This window comes from Neurospora crassa, linkage group V (assembly GCF_000182925.2).
Source record: "Neurospora crassa OR74A linkage group V, whole genome shotgun sequence".
Lineage (NCBI taxonomy): Eukaryota > Fungi > Ascomycota > Sordariomycetes > Sordariales > Sordariaceae > Neurospora > Neurospora crassa.
Window position 1 is genome coordinate 3,822,454 of NC_026505.1, and position 24,548 is coordinate 3,847,001.

General features: G+C 51.5%; 4 protein-coding genes across 4 annotated transcripts; all 4 read right to left on the minus strand.

Annotated features, from left to right (window-relative positions):
- Positions 1-252: 252 nt before the first annotated feature.
- stk-18 (serine/threonine protein kinase-18) lies at positions 253-13,161 on the minus strand. The gene is made up of 4 exons (XM_955843.3): positions 12,919-13,161; positions 12,316-12,460; positions 1,301-12,243; positions 253-1,234 (listed from the first exon to the last, which is right to left on the minus strand). The coding sequence occupies exons 2-4, from the start codon at positions 12,365-12,367 to the stop codon at positions 542-544; spliced, it is 11,688 nt and encodes a 3,895-aa protein (XP_960936.3). The 5' UTR covers positions 12,368-12,460; positions 12,919-13,161; the 3' UTR covers positions 253-541.
- A 501-nt stretch (positions 13,162-13,662) lies between these two features.
- Positions 13,663-15,471, minus strand: NCU01380 (hypothetical protein). The gene has a single exon (XM_955844.2). The coding sequence runs from the start codon at positions 15,144-15,146 to the stop codon at positions 13,905-13,907; it is 1,242 nt and encodes a 413-aa protein (XP_960937.1). The 5' UTR covers positions 15,147-15,471; the 3' UTR covers positions 13,663-13,904.
- Positions 15,472-18,290: 2,819 nt separating this feature from the next.
- Positions 18,291-19,486, minus strand: NCU01381 (hypothetical protein). Its single transcript, XM_955845.3, has 3 exons — positions 19,266-19,486; positions 18,674-19,117; positions 18,291-18,557 (listed from the first exon to the last, which is right to left on the minus strand). Exons 1-3 carry the CDS (start codon positions 19,366-19,368, stop codon positions 18,514-18,516), a joined length of 591 nt encoding a protein of 196 aa, XP_960938.2. The 5' UTR covers positions 19,369-19,486; the 3' UTR covers positions 18,291-18,513.
- Positions 19,487-19,641: 155 nt separating this feature from the next.
- NCU01382 (hypothetical protein) lies at positions 19,642-23,988 on the minus strand. Its single transcript, XM_955846.2, has 4 exons — positions 23,705-23,988; positions 23,289-23,646; positions 21,718-23,234; positions 19,642-21,652 (listed from the first exon to the last, which is right to left on the minus strand). The coding sequence occupies exons 1-4, from the start codon at positions 23,754-23,756 to the stop codon at positions 19,926-19,928; spliced, it is 3,654 nt and encodes a 1,217-aa protein (XP_960939.2). The 5' UTR covers positions 23,757-23,988; the 3' UTR covers positions 19,642-19,925.
- Between the last annotated feature and the right edge of the window lie 560 nt (positions 23,989-24,548).

The following is a 24,548-nucleotide window of genomic DNA, read 5'->3' on the forward strand; positions in this document are numbered from 1 at the left end:
GCTTATGTGCTTAGTGCTCTGTTTGTTTGCTTTTACTGTGCTGAACTGTGTGCATGCAGGACGGACTTGGTTGGAATTGGGGTCAGGGGGTGGTGCCATTGCTCCAAACTCCGATATCGCCAACTCCGTGATGCGGCTGTGTCGGGGTTTGGGATGAGGGCGAGCAAGCATGTGATTTAATCCGTTACGCACCCGAATGTTGCACCGACGAGCTCATCGAGGATAAGCTCAAGCCACGGCAACTTTATTTCACAGTCTCACAAGCCCAAACATTTCATAAACAGCCCGTAGGCCTTGTGTATCTGAATCATTGCTGCTAACTGATCACTTTTCTACTCCTCTTAACACCAAGAACAATGCAAACTTTGCGCTCCATACAATAACCGTCATGAATGCAGATACAACCCATCATTACCACATACACCCTGTGCTCTGTCCTCCTTTCCTAGCATACAAACTCCAACGTTCCTGTAAAATCTTTTCCTCATAATGAAACACACTTTCAGCGACTCAAACTACCATTCAAACCTCCACCCCTCCATCACAGATACGGCATCCACAACGCCTCACACTGCGCCAGATTCAACGGACTGACCGCCTTCGCAATCAGATCGATGATCGTCTGATACGCCGGCAAGTTGCCCGCCGGCGCCTGAGCCAGCGATGCTGCCCGCTTGACAATCATCTCGCTGTTCGCCTGCACCGTCTCTCTCAGCTGATTGTCCGACAGGTTCAGCGGCCTGTGACTGCTCGTGAACCAAAAGATCATCTCATCACGGACAAACAGCGTCAGCGCGTGCTCGAGCTGGAACTCCGGGTCCGTCAGACAGCGCGCGATCGCCATCATGGAAACGGTAAAGATGCCCTCGAGCGCAAGCGGGCCCATGAGCGTCTGGAGGTTGGGCGTGAGACGGAAGGGCACCGGCTCTGTGTTGCTGAAGTAGGGCTTGTTGGCCGCCATGAGAGCCGTGAGCTCCGAGCCCCAGATGTTACCTGAGCCGCGCGCGATGTTGAACTTGTGCGGGTACCGCTTGTCGATATGCAAGATGTACGTCATGAACGTGAGCGCAGCGAGCTGGTACGAGAAGCGACGCCTGAAGAGCCAGAACTCGGCAAAGTCGGGGAAGATAGCCTGGAAATACTGCAGCACCAGTGTGTGCGGCACCCACTTCTCCTGAATTGCGTTGAGCACTTCAAGACGAGCCGCCGCATTCTGCCCCTGTTCAGATAACTTCTGCATCGACATGTCAGTATTGCTGCTCTCATCTGTTTTATCCATGGGGACCATGCGACTACTTACCGCGTTCGGCAGCTTTCCATCCATGAGCCCGCGCAATTTCTCCATCGTAAAGAGGAATGGCTCATCCTTGTGTACACCCGACCTGCGGCAATGGTCCTCGTAAATGCCCTGGAGAGTGATATACGACGTATCCTCTTGAATAATCCTGATATGAGGAGCAAGAGGTACCATTAAGGGCAGTGTGAACTGGAGATCACGCCTGCGACTCTCCTTCTTGTGGCTCAAGGTCTGATTGAGCTGTCTGAAGAGCTGAAGAAGGCGCTCTTCGCGACGAGACTGTCGCGCCGCAGGATGCTGAACAGCAAACGAATGAACACTACCATCATGGCCGCGGATCTTCAGGCGGCGATGCGACACATTGGAAGTGCGGACGAGATCAACATTGGGCAGGAACCTGTCGATACGGATAAAGTCCTGATTCTTGTCCTTATGCTGCAAATATTGACCTGGAATCTCGACCTCGTCGAACTTCTGATACCGGAACTCGCTAAGATGTGGCGTATAGTGAGAGAAGTTCTCCAAAGGCATGCTTGTGCGACGGCGATCCAGCTTCTCTTCAAACTTGTCGCGCCATTTCCGGAGTTTGTGGATATACTCATACATGGTGGGTTTGGCCTTAACAAACTCTTGTTCAAATGTACCTCGGATGTGAGTCGGCAGTATCGTCTCAGCAAAACGTGTTATATTTGCCTCGGTTGCGACTGGAAGCTTGACGTCTCTGGCATACGAAGTCGGCATACGACTGACATATGACAGGCCGTCGTTAAGGAGTGCAACAATGAGTCTGTATGCGTCTTCGTCAGGTGGGCACTTGAAATGCTTCTGGATCTGATCCACCATGGTCTCCATGGACAGCGCCAGGAGCGGGAACGCCGTCTTCAACATGCTCATGATCTCATCGGTAAGTTCCCAAGGTGGCCTCTTCTGGACGGCCTGTGGCTGCGCACCAGGGACTGCACCCGCAGCGTGATGGCCTGCCGCGACTTGAGCAGGGTTTGGCGGAGGAACGCTGCCTTGACCAGGTGCCACAGGAACACCATTGACTGCACCCTCAGCCTTGACTTCAGGCTTGATCTGTCCAGCAGCATCGCCAGTAGCGGTGGCAGGTCGCGAGTCACCTTCGGGCTTGGGAGTAGCCGTAGCCGTAGCAGCAGGAGTAGGCTGGCCCGGAGTAGCACTTGCCCTGTTGGCGTTTGCGGCTGCGCTTTGAGCTCGTTGCTGCTGTTGCTGTCTCAGACGCTCCTTATTCTCCTGAGCCTTCTTGATTTGCAGCATATCTTCGCGGCTGGTTCGGAGCAGGAAGTAAAGCGCCTGAGGGTAGCTTTTAGCAATCTTGCTCAGGACGACCTGGAGTCTCGGTGCCTCCTTGTGATTGAGTCCGGTGAGCAGCTGAGGGATGTACGTAATCCAATACCATGTCGGTGTCTCGCCCTTAAAGTCGTCGAACCCGCTCGAGATGGTGTTGTTGGCGTCATCGAGACTCAAAAGCCACAGAATCCGTGCAATGAGCTTCCGTGACTTGTGATTCTTATAGCTTGACACGGCTTGCAGGTAGCATGTAAGGGCCTGCTTGGCGGCAAGCACATCAGCCGGGTTTTCCCTGAACTTTCTGTCGTTGAAGTAGCCCCATTCTGCCCACGCCTTAGGGGCCGAGATGTCGTGCGAAAGTGCCATGCCGTAAGCTGTATCAACCTCGTCTTTTTGACCAAGCTTCTCCAGGAACATGCCCTTGAGGGTGAAGAATTCAGCCTTTTGCTGACCTGTAAAGTAGCCGAGATTGGTGTTGTTAATGACCTCCAGCCCATTTTGCAGCTCTTCTGGGTTCTGATAGTGGCACTTGGCCTGCTCCCTCAGCTTGAGGAAGGCCTCTTGAATCTCGATGTTCGGCAAGGTGTAGATGCGGCTGAGTTGGTTGATGCACACTTCGTGGAGGCCATGCTTGCGGGCAACATGCGCGAATCTATTGATAATCCAAGCAGTTTCGTGGAACCCACGGTACGCGAACGAAGCACCACCAGCGCTTTGTCCTCCTTGTTGGGGCAAGAGTTGAAGATATGTGTTGTTGATGAGACCAAAGACGTGTTGTCTCCATGTGACCAGGTCTTGCCATGCGACAATATCATCCCACGTATTAGGAAGACGATCCCGCCATGAGCCGAGGAGCAGCTTAAGCTCACCGGACCGTGCATCGAGGTTGTTCGAGTTGGTTGCGGAAAGACTCTGGCAGATCACACTAGCATCATGAAGCTCAACCAACTGCTGGAAGTTTTGCAAGATCGGGATGTGCGCTGTGGTGAGACGCTTAGGAAGGTGGTGCCATTTCCGGATGGAAAGTTGGATCGCCTCGTCAACAACGCGGTTAAAGTCCTGAAGACTCTCTTGCTTGTTGTGATATTTTAACAACGACATGAAGGCCTGGAAAAAGCTTCTGCGCGGGGTAGGCGCATCCATCAGGCCCTTGATGTGATTGTCCAGTTGCTCCCTGTTCTCTTGGTTTTGCCAGTACTCAGTGTTGCGCCAGATAGACTCCAACAGCAGGTCTTGCATATTCTCATGCTTAGCAAACTCCTGGAGAATGTCCCATTGCTGGAGCTTCTGGGCGCAAAGAACCCAGTGATCCTCCCACAACATGTATTCGCCCTCGGAGAAAGGAATGACGCCCGTCCGCGCTTTTATCTGGGCTGCTTCGTACATCTTTTGGGCTTTGTCCCACATGCCATTCTGCTCGTACGATAGCGCTGCGTTGGTCTCGACAAACTGGCACCGACGACGCCATGTGCCAAAGAAAAGATCTTCCTCACCAAGAGACGCATATAGATCCACCAGTGCGTCGAGGTTGCTTTCCTTGACGATCGCTGAGTCGTCTCCTGGCTTGATGGCAGCGGTCTCCAACTGGCAGAGAGCTGTGTACCACGCGTCAAAGGTCTTAGCCTCAAACTTGAGAACATGGGGTGGTAGCCTGCACTCTGGGAAAGCTTTGGCTGCTCCAGCAAGGAGGGACTGAACCACGTTTGGCCGCTTGTCCATCTGTCTAGAATGGTAATCCTTGGTGAGAAGGGTGACAAGGCCACGCTGAAGCTCAGGTCTATCCTCCTTCAAAGTCGCGGACCAGAACATTGGGAAAAGAACAACCCAGATATCATTGGACAGATTGTTATCAATATGTTGCAGCTGGGTCAAAGGCTCAAGGATGTCTCGCGCCTTGATGTCCCCAAGCTCGGCAATAAAGCGGCGATGGCTTGCCATGAACGCCTCGTATTTATCATCGCTGATCAAGGCTGGTTCTCTGGTATCTTTGGCATAGCTTCCAATGAGTTGAGAGGCTGACAAGGTACGGAAATCGTCCTGGTGTAGCTGAATGGGAAGATTCATATCCACTCCTCCGAAAAGAAGCTGGATTGCCTGCGCCAGCCAGAATGAATCGGCTAGCGTATCCCAGTTCTGAGACAAAATAACATATGCCAATCTAGCACTGGCAGTCCTAGAGAGACTCTTATCGAAGATGGCCATGAAGCGGGTGCGCATATCCACATCCTGAGCTCTCGTTCCTATGAGGAACGCGTGCTCCATTCGCACGGTGAGTTCAGTCCGTGTGATTTTGGGGTCCTCATAAATGCGTAGAACAAGGTTGAGGAATTTCATGAGCATGGTTGGATCTTGCCTGTGCTCAAACGTGATCATCTTGGAAAGAACGGCTGTCTTTTCCTTCAGAGTTGGCCACGTTCCCTCAGAGCGGAATACCCATCCCTCAACCATGTCAAGGATCTTTTCACACAGAGCGGTGTGCAGTGACTTTTCCACAATAGTGGCGAGGACGCTCAGGAAAGGTCTCCGGTTGTCCCCGAGAATGTCCATACGAAGGGATACAGTCTCAATGGCCTTGATGATCAGCCCAGTCTGTATCTCAAGGTCGTATGCGTTCATTTCGGTTGCAGCATTGGCATTGTCTGGCTGTGGTCGGGGGATGCCACCCTGTGCCAACGCCGCATAGTGGGAGACGTGGTCTCTAGCCAACTTGGACTGAAGCGACTTCATGATTGCAGGAATATGCTGGTCGATAGCTGTAGGACGACGGCGACCCAATGACCATAGAATATTGATACCGGAAACGTAATTTGCCGCAGCCATACTCTCCGTGGCAATGCCGGACAGGAACGTGACAACCTCCGAAGTTGGCGCTTCCGTTTCGCCTTCAGCATCAGCATCCTCCATGGGCACATCTTCTGGGACCGCGTCGAGGATTCGCTTGATTATCGGTCGGACGTCTCGGTCACCATCACATTGCTTGTCAGCCGTGTGGAGGCAGTCCTGAATCTCTGGGTTGTCTGATTTCAAGCACTTCTCCAAAATCTTTTGGATGTGACTCATATTCTTGACAACCCATTCGTCGGACTTGAAGTGAAGAATGATGCGGATGACCTGAAGGGTGTTGATAATGTTGGTAAGGAACTTGTCATCGGCCTTCTCCTTGTCGGACGGCTCATTGGACAGTGTGAGGGAGGCCTTCTCGCTGGTCAGGACAATATCCGTGACGTTTTGGAAAAGATCCAGATCAAGATCACCCCAATATTGCGGCTGAAGAAGGTTGTAGAGAAGTGCCATCGCCTTCTTGCAGAGTTCACCAGAAGGCGCCGCCAAAGCCGGGACAGCGGTGGCGGGTGTGTCCCGCGCCTTCGCTGAAGGGAGCTGATAACGCTCGTTCAACTGAGCGATGAACTCCACCAGATACTTAATCATCTTCTGGCGGCCCATGGCCGGGATTTCGAACTCCGGCCTCTCACTTTGTCTGGCAGAGGCCGGCGAAACGGACTGCTGCTCATCAAGTTTTCTCTTCTTGGCATTGGGAGACTCAGAAACAGAGCGAACAGGTTCTGACCGCTTGCCTTCGACACGACGCTGCTCCCATTGCCAAATCAGCGTCATCATGTTCAGCACCAGCTTCTTACTCTCGTTAGACGGATTGGGAGGCGCGGCAACCTTGCGCAGGCAGGTAATGATGAGCATGGCGAATTTGTCGCGGGAGTCATAAAACAAGTCCGGATGCCTGACGAGGAAGTGGAAGATGCTAGTCATCTGCTGGACGTTTTGACTTTCTTCCGCCAAGATTCGGCGAGGCGCAACAGCCCACACCGCATTCCGGTCGCCGGGCGCGGTATTGCATCTCTTGGGCATCACGGGCGCCATCAGCTCAAGGGCTTGAGTGACTAAGGTCCTGCCTTCATTCTGGTTGGTCTTGAGGAGCGAGAAGTAGATCTGCGAGACGATCTTGGCAGGAGTTTCGTAGTGAGCAATGAAGTACCCAATCACCACATAAGCAGCGTGCTTGTTGATCACGTCGTCCAGCCTGATGTACGTCCACCCAAACTTGATGAAGTCCTTGCGCGCATCTTGCAGTATGGCGTGGTGATACTTGACCAGCATGGCCGAGAGCTGGAGCACTTCCATTCTGGTGTGGTCAATATGCGGCTGCGAAAGATCGTCGTGAGGATCCGCCAGGTTCACCTTCCAAATTTTGGTGTTAATGGACTCAATAACCGCCCGATCAAGGAACCGTTGACCACCCTTGGCCGGTTCACCACGATTCCAGTGACGCATCACATCCATCGCTACAATGGGGTTGACAATATTGTGCAGCAGATACCACTTCATGCGTTGACTGGCACCCCTTCCAGCATATATCTCCAGACAGCGAAGTACGGTTGTACGCCAGAAATCGATAGAGTCGCTAGATATGATATTCTTGTAGAGATAGGAGAGCATGGTCTGCGTCTCTCGGAAATCATCTGAAGTGATCGACTCAATGAGACTGAGAAGGGGTTCAATGTCCTTCGGATTGCGCTCTAGGGATTTGGTCAAGATGACCATGAGCTGTTCGGATGCCTGATCCGCAGCAAGGCGAACATTTGCGGGGAGCTTGTTCATCTTGAGGTTTTGCTCAAGCTCCTTGCCAACTGTCTTCAGCCACTCAATGTGCTCTCTATTGTCCATCCAACCTAGCGAATTGGAGTTTTGGCATAGGGCTTCCAGGATGTTGATTGTGTTGACAATAGCAGCAAACTTGGTCTCCTTGTTCTGGTTGACAACGTCGCTACAGGCCTTGACAAGAGCCTCCACGTTTGCGACACCGTGGTCCCTAAGTGGTTGGCTTTCAGGATCCCGCAATGCCTGGGCCAGGAAACGGCCGTACCTTAGCTGATCTATCCTGCTGAATGTGAACTCCCAGATATCCGGAGGATATCGGTTTAGATACTTGTAGAGGGGTTTGCGGAAGGGGCTGTGGTGAGTCCGCCTTAGCTTTTCCTCCAGCTCCAAGACGCTCTCAATGACACGCTCTTTGAATTGCTTAGCCCCATCGGGAAGCAGGTGAAATATGTTGAAGACCGACGCAATGACCTTGATTGAGGCATGCTGTTCAAAGAAAGTGAACGATATCTGTTGGAGAAGGTTGGGGTCTGCGATGACTTTGATATGGTCCAGCAAGCGAGCACCTATCTCCACCTTAAAGTAAGTGGTCAAAAGTCGCAGCAGCCGAGCCAAATTTTCCAAGCTGTGGGCGGTGAGGCGTTTGGCATCCGAAAGACTCTGTAGAACCGGCCTAAGGCCCGACTGTAATAGATCTTTAGGCAGCTTACTGGTATGTGACAGAACCGATTTCAAAGCGTCGTTCGCTGCTTCAATGGTCGGTGCTTGCTCCGAGTAAAGGCACTTGAAGAACACCCCAACAATCTTGGCACGCGTAGCATTGCCAGATCCTTTCATGAACTCCTCAAAGCCCATGGCTGTGCTGAGAAGCTTGATGCACGACACGCGAAGATTGACGATGTGCTCCCGGGTTCTGAACTCCTGATTCTTACCAGCTAGAGATTCGTCCGAAGCGTCAGCAAGTGCAAGTGACTCCATAAGCAACCTATGCAGGTGCTCGTCGAATGTGACAAAGTCAGGCTTCAAGGACATATAGTACGTAACGGCATCAATGAAGCCGATCTGAATACCAAATGCCAACGCACGCAGAGGTTTGGCGAAAATGGGCTGAAGAAGCTGCTTCCTGTGGGGTTCAAGGAGCTCCCAGACTTCGGCCCCTGTTGCTTTCGCGATCAGCTCAATAGACCTCTTGGCGGTGCTGCGGACGTGTCTGTTCATATGAGACAATTCGCCGTTGAGCATCATGCAGATTTGAGCAAGACGAGACTGCTTCTGAGGCTGCGGTTGTCCCGGCTGCTGAGGTGCTGGCTGCGCAGGCAAGCAATCCTCTTTCTTGGCATTCTTGGTAAGACGTTGCAAAAGGATCTCGAGCGTCACCTGCGCGGATCGTCTGGTTTTCTCGGGGAGATCTTGGGGCATGTCTTTGATGACATACATCAGCGCTCTGACAAACTCGATCTGCTTGGTAGCAACCCAAGAGTCGCCGAGGTCGACGTTCGTCAGCAGGATCTTGATACCCAAGGTACCGCCGGCTTTGGTGAACCATTCCTCCTCGTAACAACCGTGACAGAAAGTGTTCGCCAAGCTATTAAAGTAGGCAAGCCTTGAAACATGGCTTGAGGACCCAAATATGGTGGCCGCGGAATCATAGACCTCTTGAATGACCCGCTCAGCGCCTTCTCGTACCTCTAGTTTCTCGGAAGCGAGCGACTCTAGAAGGGCATCCGACAGAATTCGCGTGTCAACAAAGAGTGGACCAGCCCCCGAATCGACATTGAAAGGGGTGATAGACCTCTTCGAGTCAACCCATGCACGGCCCAACTCGATAATGGTAAAATGCCGGGCGAGGTTCAAGAGGAATTCATCAACCTCAGGCTTGAACTCTGGTAGCGAGAGTGCAAACATGAGCGCCTTAATCAGCCTCTTCAGCTCTCCCTCATCCTCGTTCTTCTTGGCGATGGAGCGATCGCGGTCAGAACCTTCAAAGGCGGAGATATCGATATCCTTTCTCCTGTTGATAAGATCCTGTGCTTGGAGTCGAAGAAGGCGAGGGAGATCTTCAGGCAGATTGTCAAATCCCACCCGCAGTTTCACCTGGGTCTTGATGAAATGGAGCGCTTGCCTCTTGTAGTAGGCGTCCTGCTGCTTGGTAGGTGCAGCCGACACTCCCTTCATGAACCGCGGCACCTCCATCAACTTTTGGATTGCCAGATCGACGCCATAATGTGCTGGGAATGCTCTGTCAATCTTTGAGCCAATCAGACGTATGTCGAAGCTGGCCACATCATCGGCAAACTGGCGATATTTCACAGGAAGAGCGTCCGTCATAAATTTCCTGTTTCGGCCACCTAGCTTGCCAAGAATTCGTAAAGTTGTGTGTGCATGGAAATGGTTGTAGGGGTGTGGCTTGAGATGGTCGAAGAGGGCAGCCATCAGCTCGTCAATGACCGGTGCCATGATTGGATCCAAATAGTCCGCGGTCAAGTTATCAACGCAAAGTTCCAGAGTACGCAGGCCTTGACCGACCAGCTCGGTCCCGGCGCGCAAAGCTACCACAAGAGGCCTCATAAGGTAGCTGAGGTGGGGAAGAAGATTGCTCAAGCGTGCTGGGACTGTGAGACAAAGCTCGACATAGAGATCTCGCTCTGTCGGCTTGCGAGCCGCTAGGAGTAGGTTGTTTAGAACGTCCAGGAGCATCTCCAGCAGAGGCAAGATCTGCTTGTAAAGGTGCTCGAACTTGCCACCACCAATACTCCTAAACAGAGATCTAAGCAGAAGAAAGTAGTTCATCGGTTCCTCCGCCTTTGTCGAGAGTTCAATAGACTTGGTGATGATGTCAACTACATGCGGAAGCAGAACCTGCTCGTTCTGGGCCGCAAACAAAGTAACCGCCATGAATGCCAACTTAAACAAACGCAGGAGGATGGCCGACTTCTTCACATCGGCAGAGCCCACATCCTCGATCCGCTCCATCAGAAAGCGCAGAAGCATTCCGCAAAAGCTGGGCGATGTCGCTTCGCTCGCCAGGAAAAATTGGGGGATTTGAAGAAGCGCAGTGTGCTCGTGGATCATGTCGTACAATCGTGGGATCTCTTGCTGAAAGACCTCGTGAAAGGTCGCAGGGTCTACAACATGGAAAACCGTAGCGAAGGTCTCAAGGAGATCTTTTTCCTCCTTTGTGAGGGAAACCATGAAGAAGTTTGCCATGTATTCGACTGTGGAAGTAAAGGGTGACTCGGCTGCAGGCTTTTCGCTATCGTAATACCGGAACACGTAGCAACCCTCACGGAAAAGCTTGACGATAACCTCAACCTCCTCAGCAGTGAAGCCGTAAGCAACATCAACCCAGTGTGCGGGTGCATTGGCCAGATCTGGCACGGTAGTCGGATTGCAGCTCTTCAACTGATAGAAAGTGTTCTTCAAGCCGGTCATGAGGTTCTTGAACAGAAACTTGTTGTCAACGACCGGATCGGCAGCACGGTCCCGAGGGTTAGAGGTTTTGATGGGCATTGCGGAGAAGATGTCAATTTCGTCCCACTGCGGGGGGTGCTCCTTGTCAGCCAAATACGTCTCGGGCGTGTTGTCGGCAGCTTGCTGGGCGTACAGCTTTGAAAGTTTGACCGCATTTGCGTACTGCTTGTTCATGGCAGCAAACTTGTCGGCAATGGCATTGAGAATCATCATTAGATAATGCCGTGCATCGACCTTGTTCGGCAAGCGGGCAATACATTCCGCCATATTGAGTAGAAGTTTTGCGCTCATGGTTTGAAAACTGGTGCCGGGGAAGTTGTCTTGTAGGTTTCGCGTATACACCTCGACTGTCTTGCGAATCTGATCAGGAGTAAGACTGTCCCTTACGTGGTGAATAAGGTCGGCCAACATGCTGTACGCCAACGGTCTCATGGTCTCGTATACTGTCAAACCGTCGCCTATCAGAGTGCGCTCATCCAGCAGCTCGTCGATCTTGGGCAAGAAGATTTTCCGGAAGTTAAAGTTGATAATGTGGCGAATAGCGACGAGCAGCTCCTTCCGCGCGCCTGACTTCTCTCGCGGACAGTCCTTCAAAAGCCTCACTATGATCTCTGGCAACACCATGAGAAAATCCGACAACTGATTGGAGTATGATCTTAGAAGGTAAGCCAAGAAACTCATGGTCTTCACCTGGGCGGTAATGAACTCCCCATATGCCACCCGATTCTTGATATTGGGGCTGACGCCGGTATGGATGGTCCCTCTAGCTGCAGCGTCTTGGTGAGCTTTTTCCTGCGCTTTTGCCTGGCAAAGCAGTACCGACTTGATGAGGGGAACGAAAAGTTTGACATTGGCTGTCACACTGTTGCGATAGACCTGGAAGATAGACACAACAATAATGGGACACTCGGACAGCACCCTGAAGGATTGCATGCCCTTCAGCAAGGGCCGACCAGATTGTTGTCCAGCATCTGCGCTGAAGTCGGCGGCGCCAGGGGCGACAGGAGAGCCTGGTCTCGGGGATTGTTGGTGTGGCATGAAGCTCGTTTGGGTGCTACCGGGGGTTGAAGGGGCGCCTGGGGGGCCGACCACCGACGTGGATGTATCGTCAAGCTGTTCCTTTACCACCAATGCCATCTGTTCGAATAGCTCCTGTATCAGGTTCAGGAAGGGCTGGACTTTGGAACCCAAGACTTTGTGTTGGTGGCGCATGATTTCGGATATGATCTTGACGCAGAGAACCGCGTTGTCTTCATTGTCTTCTCGCACAAGACCCATGAGCAGGTCTACAACTTCTTCGGCGAAGGGTTCGAAGGGCTCGGGCGACGTGTTCGAGGTAGGGAGGCGATGAAGAATCTCGAGGATGCAATTTCGCAGCTTCTGCATGTTGACTTGGTCCATCGTCTTGCTCTGAAACACTGGTGGTTGTCGCAAAATCATGATGAAGGGAGGTATCACGCGCTTGAGGAACGGAGAGTATGCTGGACCGGTCACATAGTGGTCGAGGCTGTCGCGCAAGTTGATCGCAGCTTCGACCTTAAGCCGAAGCTCTGTAAGGAGGCACTCGGTGTCAGCACCGACCCACGAAGCATCAGAAGGATGGGAAGGGTAAGTAAACGTACCAATTTCTGGAGTGCACAGCTTCCTGATGACATCGTCAATTAGGTTCGCCATGGCTGGCGACGTTCACCTCGGGCAGTAGTAGAAAAGCTGTCGGTAAAGCTCTATTGGCATGGAGGAAGGGGAGAAAGGATAGCTATGTTCAGCCTATGCAAGTTAGTTACGATGAGCGCCAGGTCGCATGTCAGACCGGGTCGACAAGGCTGAGGTGACGGGACGGGCGGGAGGTATAACCAAGCATCATGGTGTGTCGGCGGCAGACTGTCGCAAAAGACGGGAAGGGGGTATGCTCGATCCACTCAGGCATACAAAGGCCAGGTAGGTACCTGTACGGAACGGGCCACCAGCAGGTGCAGATGAGCTGTTGAAAGGCAGGCAGGAGATAGATGCAGGTTCCGTAAGGTCGGGCAGTAAACACCGGCATGAAGCTACTATTGATGATCGAGGGTCCCGGTAGATGTCGGTACCTCTAGGTAGGTAGGTAGGTAGGTAGAGGGGTAACGATGCGGTCGGTATGGGGGAAGGCTCGATCCATCAGGCTGGAGATGGAGCGAGTGGAAACATGGCCTCGTCGCTCGAGAGAAGTAACTGAAATCAAGACTCACTTATGACGCCATAGCAGAAGGAAATCGTCGTTATTATCATCCAAGTGCGGAGGATGTGGGTATGGCAAATGAATAGTTATCGTAGGTAGCGCAAAATGGCAGTGAGAGTTTGGAATAAAACAAAAAGTAGTTGATGGGGTATCAAGTGAATTGCATCTCAAGCGGAAAAATGCGCCGCTGTCAGAAGGTTGCGACAGTTGCTCCTCCAGTGGAAAGTGCAACCTGGGGCGGCAGAGCGGCGCGGTCGCAAATCGAAAAATCCCAGGGAACGCGAAGCTGGGGCGTCCGGTCGCCAAATCCAACGGCGCTAGGCATCCGTTTGAATATTGTTCCGAAGTTTACAACTTTCTGATTGGTCACCCGTGAAACTTGAGCTCTCGGCAGGCAAGCCGGTTCCTTGTATAAGCGGCTGATGTGCTGTCGATCTGATCTTATCGAGTGAGCTTATCTTATCACTTACACGAAATGCCAAGACTGATCCACTGCCGTTTACGATCGACGCTTTTTCAGGGCCACCATCTGCGCGATGTTCGAGCAAAAAGGAGACATAACAACGACACATGGGACGCGTTGCACTCTTCATTTAGTAGCTTTGGAGATCCTATAGCACGCTCATGAGTTATTGACCCTTTGCGTTTGCTGGAAGTCCGGTTCAAGTGTTCAAGACCTATCACATTATTGTTCCCACACGAACTTGATTTCTTTTTCTTCAGATCTACATATGTGGTCACATAAAGCTCAGGGTGAATATTATGGGTATGTCCAAATTCTGTTTATTCTAGTGTTATAGAGAATGTACATGGTAATACTACAAGCTGTTTGTGTCAAGAAAAGAAAGGCTTTTAAACAAAATGCGCCGCCGGGTATTGCTAATGTGTTGCTTTATCCAATGCAAGAGCCCCCAAAAAAGATCCCAAAGATGTGTGTAATGAACGAAGAGAAAGAAAGTGTTGTTTATGTTTGAATGAGTGTTGGAGTTTGACGCTTTAACCCCTGAAACGAACGGCAAGGCGCCTCATCTTCTTGCCAGCAGCCTTGATGTTGAGAGAAGTAGATTGGCCGACATCGCAAACGGTGCCAGCAGCAAGTGGCATGACGGGCGTCCAGACGCCGGCAGCGCACTGCTGGTATGACTTTCCATCAACGCAGTTCCACATGCCATCAGTGCTGCAAGCAGATCCAGCACCGGAGCTGCCCGAGCCACCGGAGCCGGAGCCACCAGAGCCAGAGCCAGAGCCAGAGCCAGAGCCAGAGCCAGAGCCAGAACCAGAACCAGAGCCAGACCCAGAGCCAGACCCACCACCGGAAGAGCCGCCGCCGGTTTGAGCAGGAGGAGCAGGAGCAGAAGTGGTGGGAGCATCAGGAACCGGGGCTGTGATGAAGATTCCACCTCCACCTCCACCTCCACCAGGAGCATTAGTGGGAGGAGCAGCCGGAGCAGTGGTGGATGGTGAAGGAGACGATCCAGAGCCACCGTTGGAACCACCGTTGGAGCCACCGCCGGAACCACCACCGGAACCACCACCGGAACCGCCGCCAGAAACAGCATTGCACTCAGGAGAAAGTCCACCCTCAAAGTCTGAAGCAAAGGTGTCGACCGACTTGCCAGGGTTGGGGTACCTGTAGTCCTTGCTTTCACGTGTTGTGCACTTGTTGATGGCAGGGATGTTAGCTACCAGCATGTTTGGCAGCGATTCCCAATTGGACTTGTCGCCCCCACTGCCAGTAAGAGTAACGGGCGCACAGTTCATGTAGAACTCTCGGTTGCCGACCTTGTTGATCCATGTCCAAGCAATGGTTCCGTTGCCGGTGGGAATGTTGTCAGGGATAGGGAACGAATAGCCGAAGGGATCAGCAAGATCCGGGTTGTCAGCCAGGTTTCCAGCCGTGTTCTTTGCAGGACAGCCACCTTCAATGGAATGGATAACCTTCCACACACTGTCCTTGGTTGGGTTGGTGTCGTAGGTGATAGAAATCTGGCAGGAGCCTCCTCCGTGAACAGCCGACCCGGTGAAGGCGAGGCTCTGCTTCGAGCCCAGCGCCATAGCATTGGGGGTTCCGGAGTAGCCGCCTCCCGTGTTCTGGCAAGGAAAGTCGCTGCCGTCAGTTTGAAGAGGGCCATTGTGCAACACAGGTGAAGCAAATGGCTTGGGTGTGTTCATGAGCATGTGTGCTTGCGAAAGCACAGCAAAGCCGCTGGTAGCAACAAGAGCTTGGGCGAAAAACATTGTGCTGAGGCTATCCGTTCCAGACGAGTAACTTCAGATATCGAAGGAGAAAGGGCCGAAGACTTTGACACAAGTTCTCTGCAAAAGATAGAGGTTTGGCTTTGAGCAGTTGCGGTAAGGATCCTACAGGCTCGAGTGGGTATTTGCGTAGAGAGGGAACGCTTAAGGCCGACGTTGTTGTTTGGTAATGAAGGAGGGTAATGCACCAGGCAGAAAGTCAGACAACAAGATCAGGAAAAGTTGAAGCCTCTTAGGAAATAGAGGAGTAAGGCCGAAGCACCGGGAGATGGTTGTGGTTTGAAGAGAAGAGGGAAAGATGGGCTTGCCTGACCATCTATATATCTGGAGGCATGGTAGAACGAAGACTCACAAATTCCACTAGAGATGAACGGATGCAAGGCTCTGAGGTGTTCTCAAACGAAGATAGACTTCAAAATTCCTGCAGGAACACAAGTGACTAGCTAACCCATTGGGTCAGAGAGCACCAAATCTCAGAGGGGGAATCTCATGGTCCACTTGGACAGTGGAGCGTCATCTGAGTTTAGTGGTAAGTGCTGACCAGTCAGACTCAGGAAGCACCTCATGGCCACTAGCTTTTGAGCGAGGGAATAACACAGACGGACCAAAAGACATTGCTTAGCCGTTCGGAAGCCCAGCTCAGGATCATGATAGGCCGTCGTGGTTTGTTTCAAGCGCATGGGATATGCATGGAATACCGGAGCAGCGCGGTAGCCCGCCCAAGTGGTTGGACTGTAGCCGTGATAGTCGAGACATGCCATATGAAGAACACATAAGAGGCGTGATATTGTCAAGGAGAGAGTATGGGCATTTGTAGATCGGGGATCGAGACTGCAGCCCGCAGTAAGATTCCGAGCCATCTGTGGCCTGGCACGGAAACGCAAACAGCAGAGAAAGAATGGTGTCCAAAATGTCGAGCTCGTCAGATGTCGGAACTGAAAACACTTGGGCCGCCTTGAAGTGCCTCCGCATATTCGCATCCTTTTTTTTTTTTTTTTTTTTTTTTTTTTTTTTTTTTTTTTCCGCACCTCTTCGAGTGATCAAGAGAGAGTAAGGGGGATGGAAGGAGGCGGCGTTTACCGCATGAATCAGTACCTCTGTCTACCTGGATAGCATGCCGCGATCAGCGCAAGTCTTCACGCAGCGAATGCGGCATGTCGTCGAACCCGACTGGCCGTTACCTTAGGGCTCCCAATGAGGTCTCCGACGTTGCTTCCCAAGGACGCGGTACTCAAATGTCACTTGACCTGGCGTGACCAAAGTTGCGGCCAGCCTCTTGGCGAGCTATCCCTGAAGAGCGGCAAATTGCAACCCTTCAATGGAGCGACGGCCGCGAGACAGAGATCCACGATTTGGAGCCTAGCGACGCAATCGTTCCAGAAATGATGTGCTCGACGACGTGAAAAGCGAAACAAGAGCATCACGTCGGCTGGAAGAATTAAGGCATGGTAAAATTGAAACACCCAAAACTGATGTGACAAGATCAAGGACCATTCAAAATGCGGGGTTTGAGGAAGAGTTGGACGATGGACGGCCGGGATGAGGTTTAGGTGGAAGATGCTGGGTCCCTGCCAAGAACAGCGTGGCAGGGGCTTCAGGGGCTCAAGGTGGTAACCTTGCTTTCAGTGGCCGAGATGCGCCTGTCCGAAATGCACGATTTGACAGCTTGTCAGCCTGTGAAACCTGAAGCTTGGAAGGCCGCTCAGCCGTTCTTAAAAGAATAGACCAATAGAACTAGTCACCACAGCATTGTAAATGGGCAGATATACTCTGGGAAACTATCCTAGCCCCTATTTCTTTCGAGGATGCGAGATGTGTGTTACCTGCCACAAAGCCACATTGACTGGAGGGTGAGGACTCTGTGTCGCACAACCACCATGTCATGTACAAAGTCATAGCCAATCAACCATTCAAACTATGAGAGCGTAGGCCTTGATATGAAACAAAGCAAGTATACTTGTGTGATTCTTGATGCCAATGGAGTCCTCCTCGATGGCGACTCGCAATTCGCTTTCTTTGGAGTGTTAGCCACTGTACACCAGATGTTTCGTCGACTTTCGATGATGAGTAGGTACAATTTGACGACAACACTGAATTGGCTGGGGCTGAATGGCCGAGGTGAGGGTGGTTTCGATGTGACCACCACGTTCGGCTCCGGAGACATGGTACCTCGAAAAAGCATGGACCGTTGTCAGTTGAGATCGAGGCGAGAATGTTCCCTTGCAAGTTGCACCATCCCCAGAATTTGCCCATCCGTTGGTGCTAGGGTACGTACCTTCTGTAGCATCCGTATCCCGGTCAGCATGTGCGCCGATAATTCGGATCCCAGCGCCTCTGGCTCGTTGACTGGTTGCTGAACGCCCGGATGCTGAAACGACGAAGAGGGGCCCGTTTCGCATCTTTTAGGGTGAACGCCATCAATACCTTACCATTCGTCCAGATAACACTACCCAGGATGTCTATAACAAAACCCAACAAAAGCCACCAGACTGGAATCATCTGGCAGTGGTGTGACCTTCCGGGGTGAAAACTTGAGAAGAGATATTGAATTGAGCCAAAATTCAAGGAACTTCTAGGTATTACCTCTCACTAGACACGTCTTCGGTAGCCCGCATGAGGTATCCGTCTGTCAGGGGAGGCCACGATAAGCCGATGAGAACTACATAGCGCCCTGGAAACCTGCGGCCCAACACCATATAACTCACAAGATCGAATACGCATATAGGTACTATAGTCTGCTCCACACCCTCACCGACAATTCTTGCAATCGCAACGAACCCGATGCTTCGGCACGGCGCGTAACAAACCATTCCGGGGTTGCTCATTTCCGCTGTCGTCAAATCCGGCAACTAGGCAATCAGCACTGCCAAATCTTCACATCCAAATCCAACGGGATAGCTAGCAAACGTGCAGGTACTGTAGAGGTATCCTCCTTCGAAAACTGGGCCGAAAACACTGGGCGCGGACGAGTAAAGCCGCTGGGAAAGCTTCGGATGCCAGCGCTTCGGGTCATCACTCGTGGGTCCCAGAACACGAAGCCTTGGACGCATCGCAATTATCCCATGTACTCTTTGCAACACTGTCATGGAAGGTTGACGAGAAGGAGCTTCGAATCACCAGGTTCAGTCAGGGCCGTGGGCAGGGCATCTGGGTTCTGTTGCTCTCACACGTTATTTATTCACATAGATGGGAGATGTTTGTGAACAGAAAGGCTTGACCGTCATTCCGACCACCGCTTACCAACATCTGGGACTTATGTTTCGATATCTAGCTAACCGTTGAGTGCACATGGGTGACTTCTACCAAACAATTGGTCGCTTTGCGCATGCTTAGCCTCGGCGAAGAAAGTTTAGACAGCCGCCGCGACGGTAGCAGGCTCCTCGGGATCGCAGTCTGTGGGTAAATGCAAATACACAAAGGTCAGCGACATACTCGCACAATCCAGTTTCAAGATTCCACACCATTCAGAAGAACCCAAGCGCTGCCTTGCATCGGCTGGGAAGACTCACCCGCAAAGATGTGATCACCTCTCGTCCACAGCTTCAACTTCTCTCTCTTGAACTCCTCCAGATCCCACTCCTTCTGCTCCAAGTGCTGCGTCGGCAGGAAGACATATACCTGCGCGTCCTTCTCCTCGCCTTCCATGTTACCCTCACCTGTCACATCGCCAACCTTCTTGAGCACCTTCACCTTGACCGTCCTACGTTCGTACTCGGCGCCCTCAAAGATGTCCAGTTTGTCCAGGTTCGCTTTGGTCAGCCCCTCGGCAAGCATACCGAACACGCTATGTCCCGCGTCTTCCGTGATTCCTGGGTAGTCGGCGGACTTGACACGACGGCGGCAGTAGCCATGGAGGATGGCGGGAGTGAACACGTGCTGACGAGCGACTACGTCTGGGACGATTTTCAGGTTGTAGCAAACCGTGAAGAAAACTTCCGGGACCATGAGGGTGCCTTTTCGTGCTGTATCAGCAGTTTCGTTCCAGATAAGTTTCCGGCGGGTTTGGCTTGCGCCTACCTCCGCCGAACACAGAGATAAGGGAGAACAACCGGAATGAGTCACGATGAGGCCATATCCAGGAAGGCACGACCTCTAACTTACCGTAGAAGAAGGCGCGATGCACCGGATCATCGCTCTGAGCGGATGGCTGTTCTGGGTTTGCCATGTCTCGAGATTCCGTTGCTTGCTGCCTGTGATGCAGCATGAGTGAAGCCGAGGAGTGTTAGCAGTGCACAAGTTGAAGAAGTCATCAGAATGTAGCGTCGGGTGATATCAATAAATGACTCGGACTGATGGTACATAGGGCTGAGGTTTGCCCCTCCTTGAACGCTACGCTGGGATGCTACAGGTACACAGCGCTGTGGAGATAACAATCATACTGTAGCGTACAAAAAGGCGTCATTTCAGCACCCGGTCTTACCTGCTGCATTACATGAACATATCTCTCCTAATATGGTAATCTGGAGGATTCCAAGCTGTCGAAAGTTGAGTGATATTATTATCAGTCCTCTGCTTGACTTGTACGGTTCATCTTGAGAACACGATCACAGTTGCTGGTACCGGATATCTTGAGTAGTAAGTACCTCTAGAGGCAGTCTTGCCTATCTCTAATCTTTCATTCACCAACGCAGGTGCATCACGTTGAGGTGGAGAATGGAGTGTATAAGGAACTCTTCAAGCACGGAATTTTGGGCATAATTCCACTCGCAAGACTTGAATTCGACGAGTGCAAGTCAATCGCTTATTGGACATATCCACCCTTTACTCCTCCCCCTTCCCCCGAAACCACGACTTCGCTGTCGTTCGACGCCTCAACACCGTTCCATCAATTGGTGTGACAAAGGGGTCCATTTCAATACCGACATGGATGTTTCCATCCACGCCGAGATATTTTCCGAACGAGAATGTCGGCTTGAAGGGTGCCTTCTGGTGCCAGCTCTCCTGGTCGCTTGTTGCACTGTCTCCATACTCTCTTACTGCTCGACTAGCTGCAGTGTAGGCAAGCATGGAGCCCAGCGTTGATGGCAAGCGAGGAAGGTACGCAGCGCTTTGCGTTAGATAAGCCCATATCAAGACGGCTGCGGTCAAACAGAGAATGATAACGCTCATTAGATACGCTTTGTTGTCCAAGAAAATGCGTGTTTCGGTGACGATAATGGTACCGTTGATACTTTGTAGTGTGGATGGTTCCTGGAACATGTCCAGGTTTTTTCCGACCAGGATTGCAAACAGCCTCTGATACAGATCCTGCACGACTGGAATCATGTCCTCCGCCTTTGGAATATCCAGACTCGGGTCTACCAAATCGGTGCTGTTCAGTTTGAATCTCATGAGATAATTCCACCAGTCGGCAACCATGGTCGCATTGTGCCAGGCGTAATCATTCATCGGCCTTCCATTGTAGTTAACGAGCTTGTTGGCTTGCCTGACAATGGTTTGAGACATGTTCAGGGACATGAACTGTGTCATGTCATCGAATTCTCCGCTCCTTGAATACGCCAAAATATGTCCGGACTGATCAAAGTCAACGTCAAACATGGCCGTACGCATCACTGCTTGGCATTGTAAGAAAGTTGACCGAAGTGACTCTGTTTGATTCTTCGAGTCGACGCGAAGCCAGCCAACAATGAATCTGTCCTCGCACATGCTATTTTCGTAGGGTATGTTGCCATAAGTGTACCCGTACGATTTACTGAGCGGTGTGACAACTTCTCGGGCCGATATTCCTGTTGCGTTCGAGCCCCATAGTAAAGAAGTTGGGAAGCAAGTCTGCCAAGTCCCATTATCATGGCGGAAGTTGAAAGTAGCGCCAGGGCTTCCTGATTGCGGCACACCTCGCAACAGTTCTGTAATATTGGCAACCGCTTGGGGTGCTGTGAGTGACGTGGAAATAGGTTCACACTTTGCCTCCGTTCCAAATCCCCTCAAATTGGCGCGGAAGAGGTCGGCTGAACCTGACCTCTCCTGGATGATTTCGTTGACCGGCAGGAAAGTATACTGAGTCGTAACCCACGGCGGTAGGGTAGTGTTGCCAGAAATGTTGGTGTATGCGGCATAAAAGTGGTCTTGATATGGCTTGCCAGCAAGATACAACTCATTTAGCATGGTATCGCGGCTAAGTGAGGGCACCCTAGCTGCATGAAAAGTCACCGGATACTGGATCTGAACAGGCAACTCGTTGAAAGTGCCTCCGAGCGCAACCGTGAGGAGGTTGACTAAAAGAGACATTATGCATAGAGCTGTGAGCAGGAAGTCTCTCGATCTTAAGGAGCGCCATAGGATAAGCTGAGGTGGTAGCGACGTATACTTGGTCTCCAAAGTCTTCTCTGGATTGCAATTTCCCTTACGCAGAGTGTTGAATGGCTGCAAGATGCAGAATAATCTGGTCATGAGGACGAGGAAAGGCTCCAGCAATGTTGTGAAGATGGTCGGGATGTAGTTTTCCAGCAACTGCAAAACTTCGAAGTTCTCGCTTGGCCGGGGAAGTCCTGATAAACATATTAGCTATTATTCGCACAGCTTCAGCCATTCACTCTCAGAATGGAGAGCTTACCTTGCAAATGTTCCTCCTGCTTCTTGAAGTATATAAGAATACCAACTCCCGTCAAAAGTATGCAAACAAGTAAGCATCCTGTCAAGGGGCTCAGCTCTTTGGGTCGTGTAGGGTGATACTCAGTCTCCTTCCTGCGACTATCAGTTCTGATATCGACACGAGAACTGGACTCCATCTCCAGAATATTATTGCCTGTAACTCCTTTCTCGATGAAAAATCGTTCTCCGGCAAGACTCAGCTGAAGGGAAGCAGCGTCGGCACAGTCCTCCAGTGCCAGTCGATTAAGCACGACTCGACTATGTTGTACGGACTTCAAGGCAAAACCAAGCGTAGCAGGATCCGCGGTGAGCTTGCTTACTGCCTTCGTGGAAGTATACAGCGTAGCAGCCATAAGAATGGCCAGCAAAAGAAGAAGCCCTTCAAGGATAGCAGAGATTGTTCTGCTGACCACAACTCCGTTCAGAGTATAATGAGATTCTCCCGTCTTGTACTCAGTGCCCCTTGTCTCAGAAGCCAGCCGAGAGATGGCAGCGGAGAAAATGGTCTTATAGGCCGCTGTGAATACTCGTTCAAGCGTTGTGACATTGTAGAAATCCGACGCGGGATCGTCTGAAAGCCCAAGCGCAATATTGACCATAGGTACTACCGGTCTGGCAACATCCTTCTCGGCAAGGCTACCCCATGGCTCGAATGTGTTTGCCGCTGGGTAGTCACGTGTAGGAGTAGGTGGAGGCATCCCCACACCGACGAGATATTCGAGTGCGGTTGAGTTGAATTCATCCTTCCCAAGTGGCTGTTTCTGTCCCATGGAAACAATAGAGTTGTTTAGCGGACGGCCAGATTCGGCTGAAATTGTGACGGAAACAGGTTGTTTAAAATATGAAGTCTCGCAGAATATGGCTGTGACATTCGATTCTTCGAGATTGCCAATTTCGCTCACGGCCAGATGAGCATAGACAGCGAGAAATTGGTTTGAAAACTTTCTGGTACAGTTTGGGCTTTCGAGATAGTAATCGAGAATTGCGTTACCGTCCCAACCCATGTAAAGGACTTCAGAAGACTCGTTCTTGTGTTCTTGTGGTGCTAGGAAAAGCCCAACATCCACAGTACATCCCTGACCGTTGTCAAACTTGTAGCTCCTACTAACTGGGAGCTCAGTCATGATAGGCTCCCAGCAGTTTAGTTCCGTAGTGAGCATATTCGTTACAGCGGTCAGGTTCTCGCCGGGATGGTTTTCTGAAGCTGAGTCCGCGCGATAGAACGGCATGAGCGCATAGTCGGCGGTCGTGAATGATGGATGGGTTTGTTCGAGCCACGCTATTCCATAGGCTGTGTACAAAACTGCCGTGTCCATCATCAATGCCTGATCCTGGGGTGATGGAAGAGACGAATGAGCCACCATTGTAATATTAGTAGAGAATGAGACCGACTTCACGCCCATAATTGCACTTTGAAGTGGCGTAATTGCCCAAAAGAGTAGCATGGATGTAATGCCAGAGAAAAAGACGGGCCAGTGTCTGTTAGTCCGCGGTTAGCATTGATAGATTTTACGCAGACCGTGGTAAACTTGCCCTTTTTTCCAAGCTGAGAATGGTATGAACGCGAGGAAAGTGCTTGGATAATCCAAGAGAAGTGAGGAACTGGCTTCAGCACCCTCTGGGCGGGAAAGCTCCAGCCATGGTTGTATCCGTCGAATGTCCAGATCAATCCAAGACCAAAGCAAGCTGTACAGAACGGATATGACCGTAGGTGCATAGAGATATCCAAAAGTCACAATCCCTGGAAGACAATCGGAACACTCGGATAGGGACAGTCCGCCTTGCTTCTGGCTCTTTTGCGCGAGAAACTCAATGCTACCAGCAAGCACGAGTGTCAGAACGATTACAGATAACAGTACCGGCGCCTGCATGGTAACCGGTTTCCAACCCCCTATGATAGCTTGAAATTAGACAGTGTAACGGTTCAGGAGAACAGCGTGTTTTCTTACCAATCAACGAGACTGAAGCCTGTCTCTCCAGCATGAACTCCTTTACTGCCATCTTGCCGTGGATCCTGAGTGAACGCAACTCGACCCCCTTATGAACACCCGCCAGCGGGTTCGCGATGTGAACGAAAAGGGTAAAAAAAACAAAGGGGGAAGGACAGCTTCAAACTGGTTGACATATGATGCATCACCATAAGGCTAGCCATAACGTATAAGTAAACATTGCAGTCTCCATACCCAAGCCATGTCCATGGCGTTTTGCTCCGGTTGACAATGTTGATAGCCGCCTATGCGACATGTTCATCGTCTTTCGGCGCTTAGTTAAGCGCAAAAACACCCTTAAAATTAGCCTAGAGTCGCGATGCGGCCGGACCATGATGGGGTGCTACGTTGACGGACCACTAGGAAGGCTTCGGTAAACGGCCGCTTGACATTAGGGCCATCAGGGACCTCATGGCCGTCCAATGAGAGCATCAGAAACGCCTGTCATGAGTTGATGCACTGTGCTGACTGCATGTAACTCGCCAGCCTGGTTTCGTGATGTGAAGAGTCTGTGTATTTAGGGTGCCAGTCGGCACTTATTGTGTTGGTGATTTTGCGATTTTGCCGGTGTGAAGTCAAACTTTTGGAGTTGGGAGTTCGAGTACTGACGGGAAAAGAGACTTTGGCTCCCGTTCATGGCAAAAACTGCATGCCAGCTGGCAGGACAGTTACAGCAGGTAGGTAATAGTTGTGTTCGTAGGGTGCGCGGGAAGGAGCAATCATGCAGCAATGGAAGGAAGTGTTCCCGTCGTATTTGCCGGCTGCAGCACTCGCTGCCACTCACAGGATGAACGTGACGGCTTGG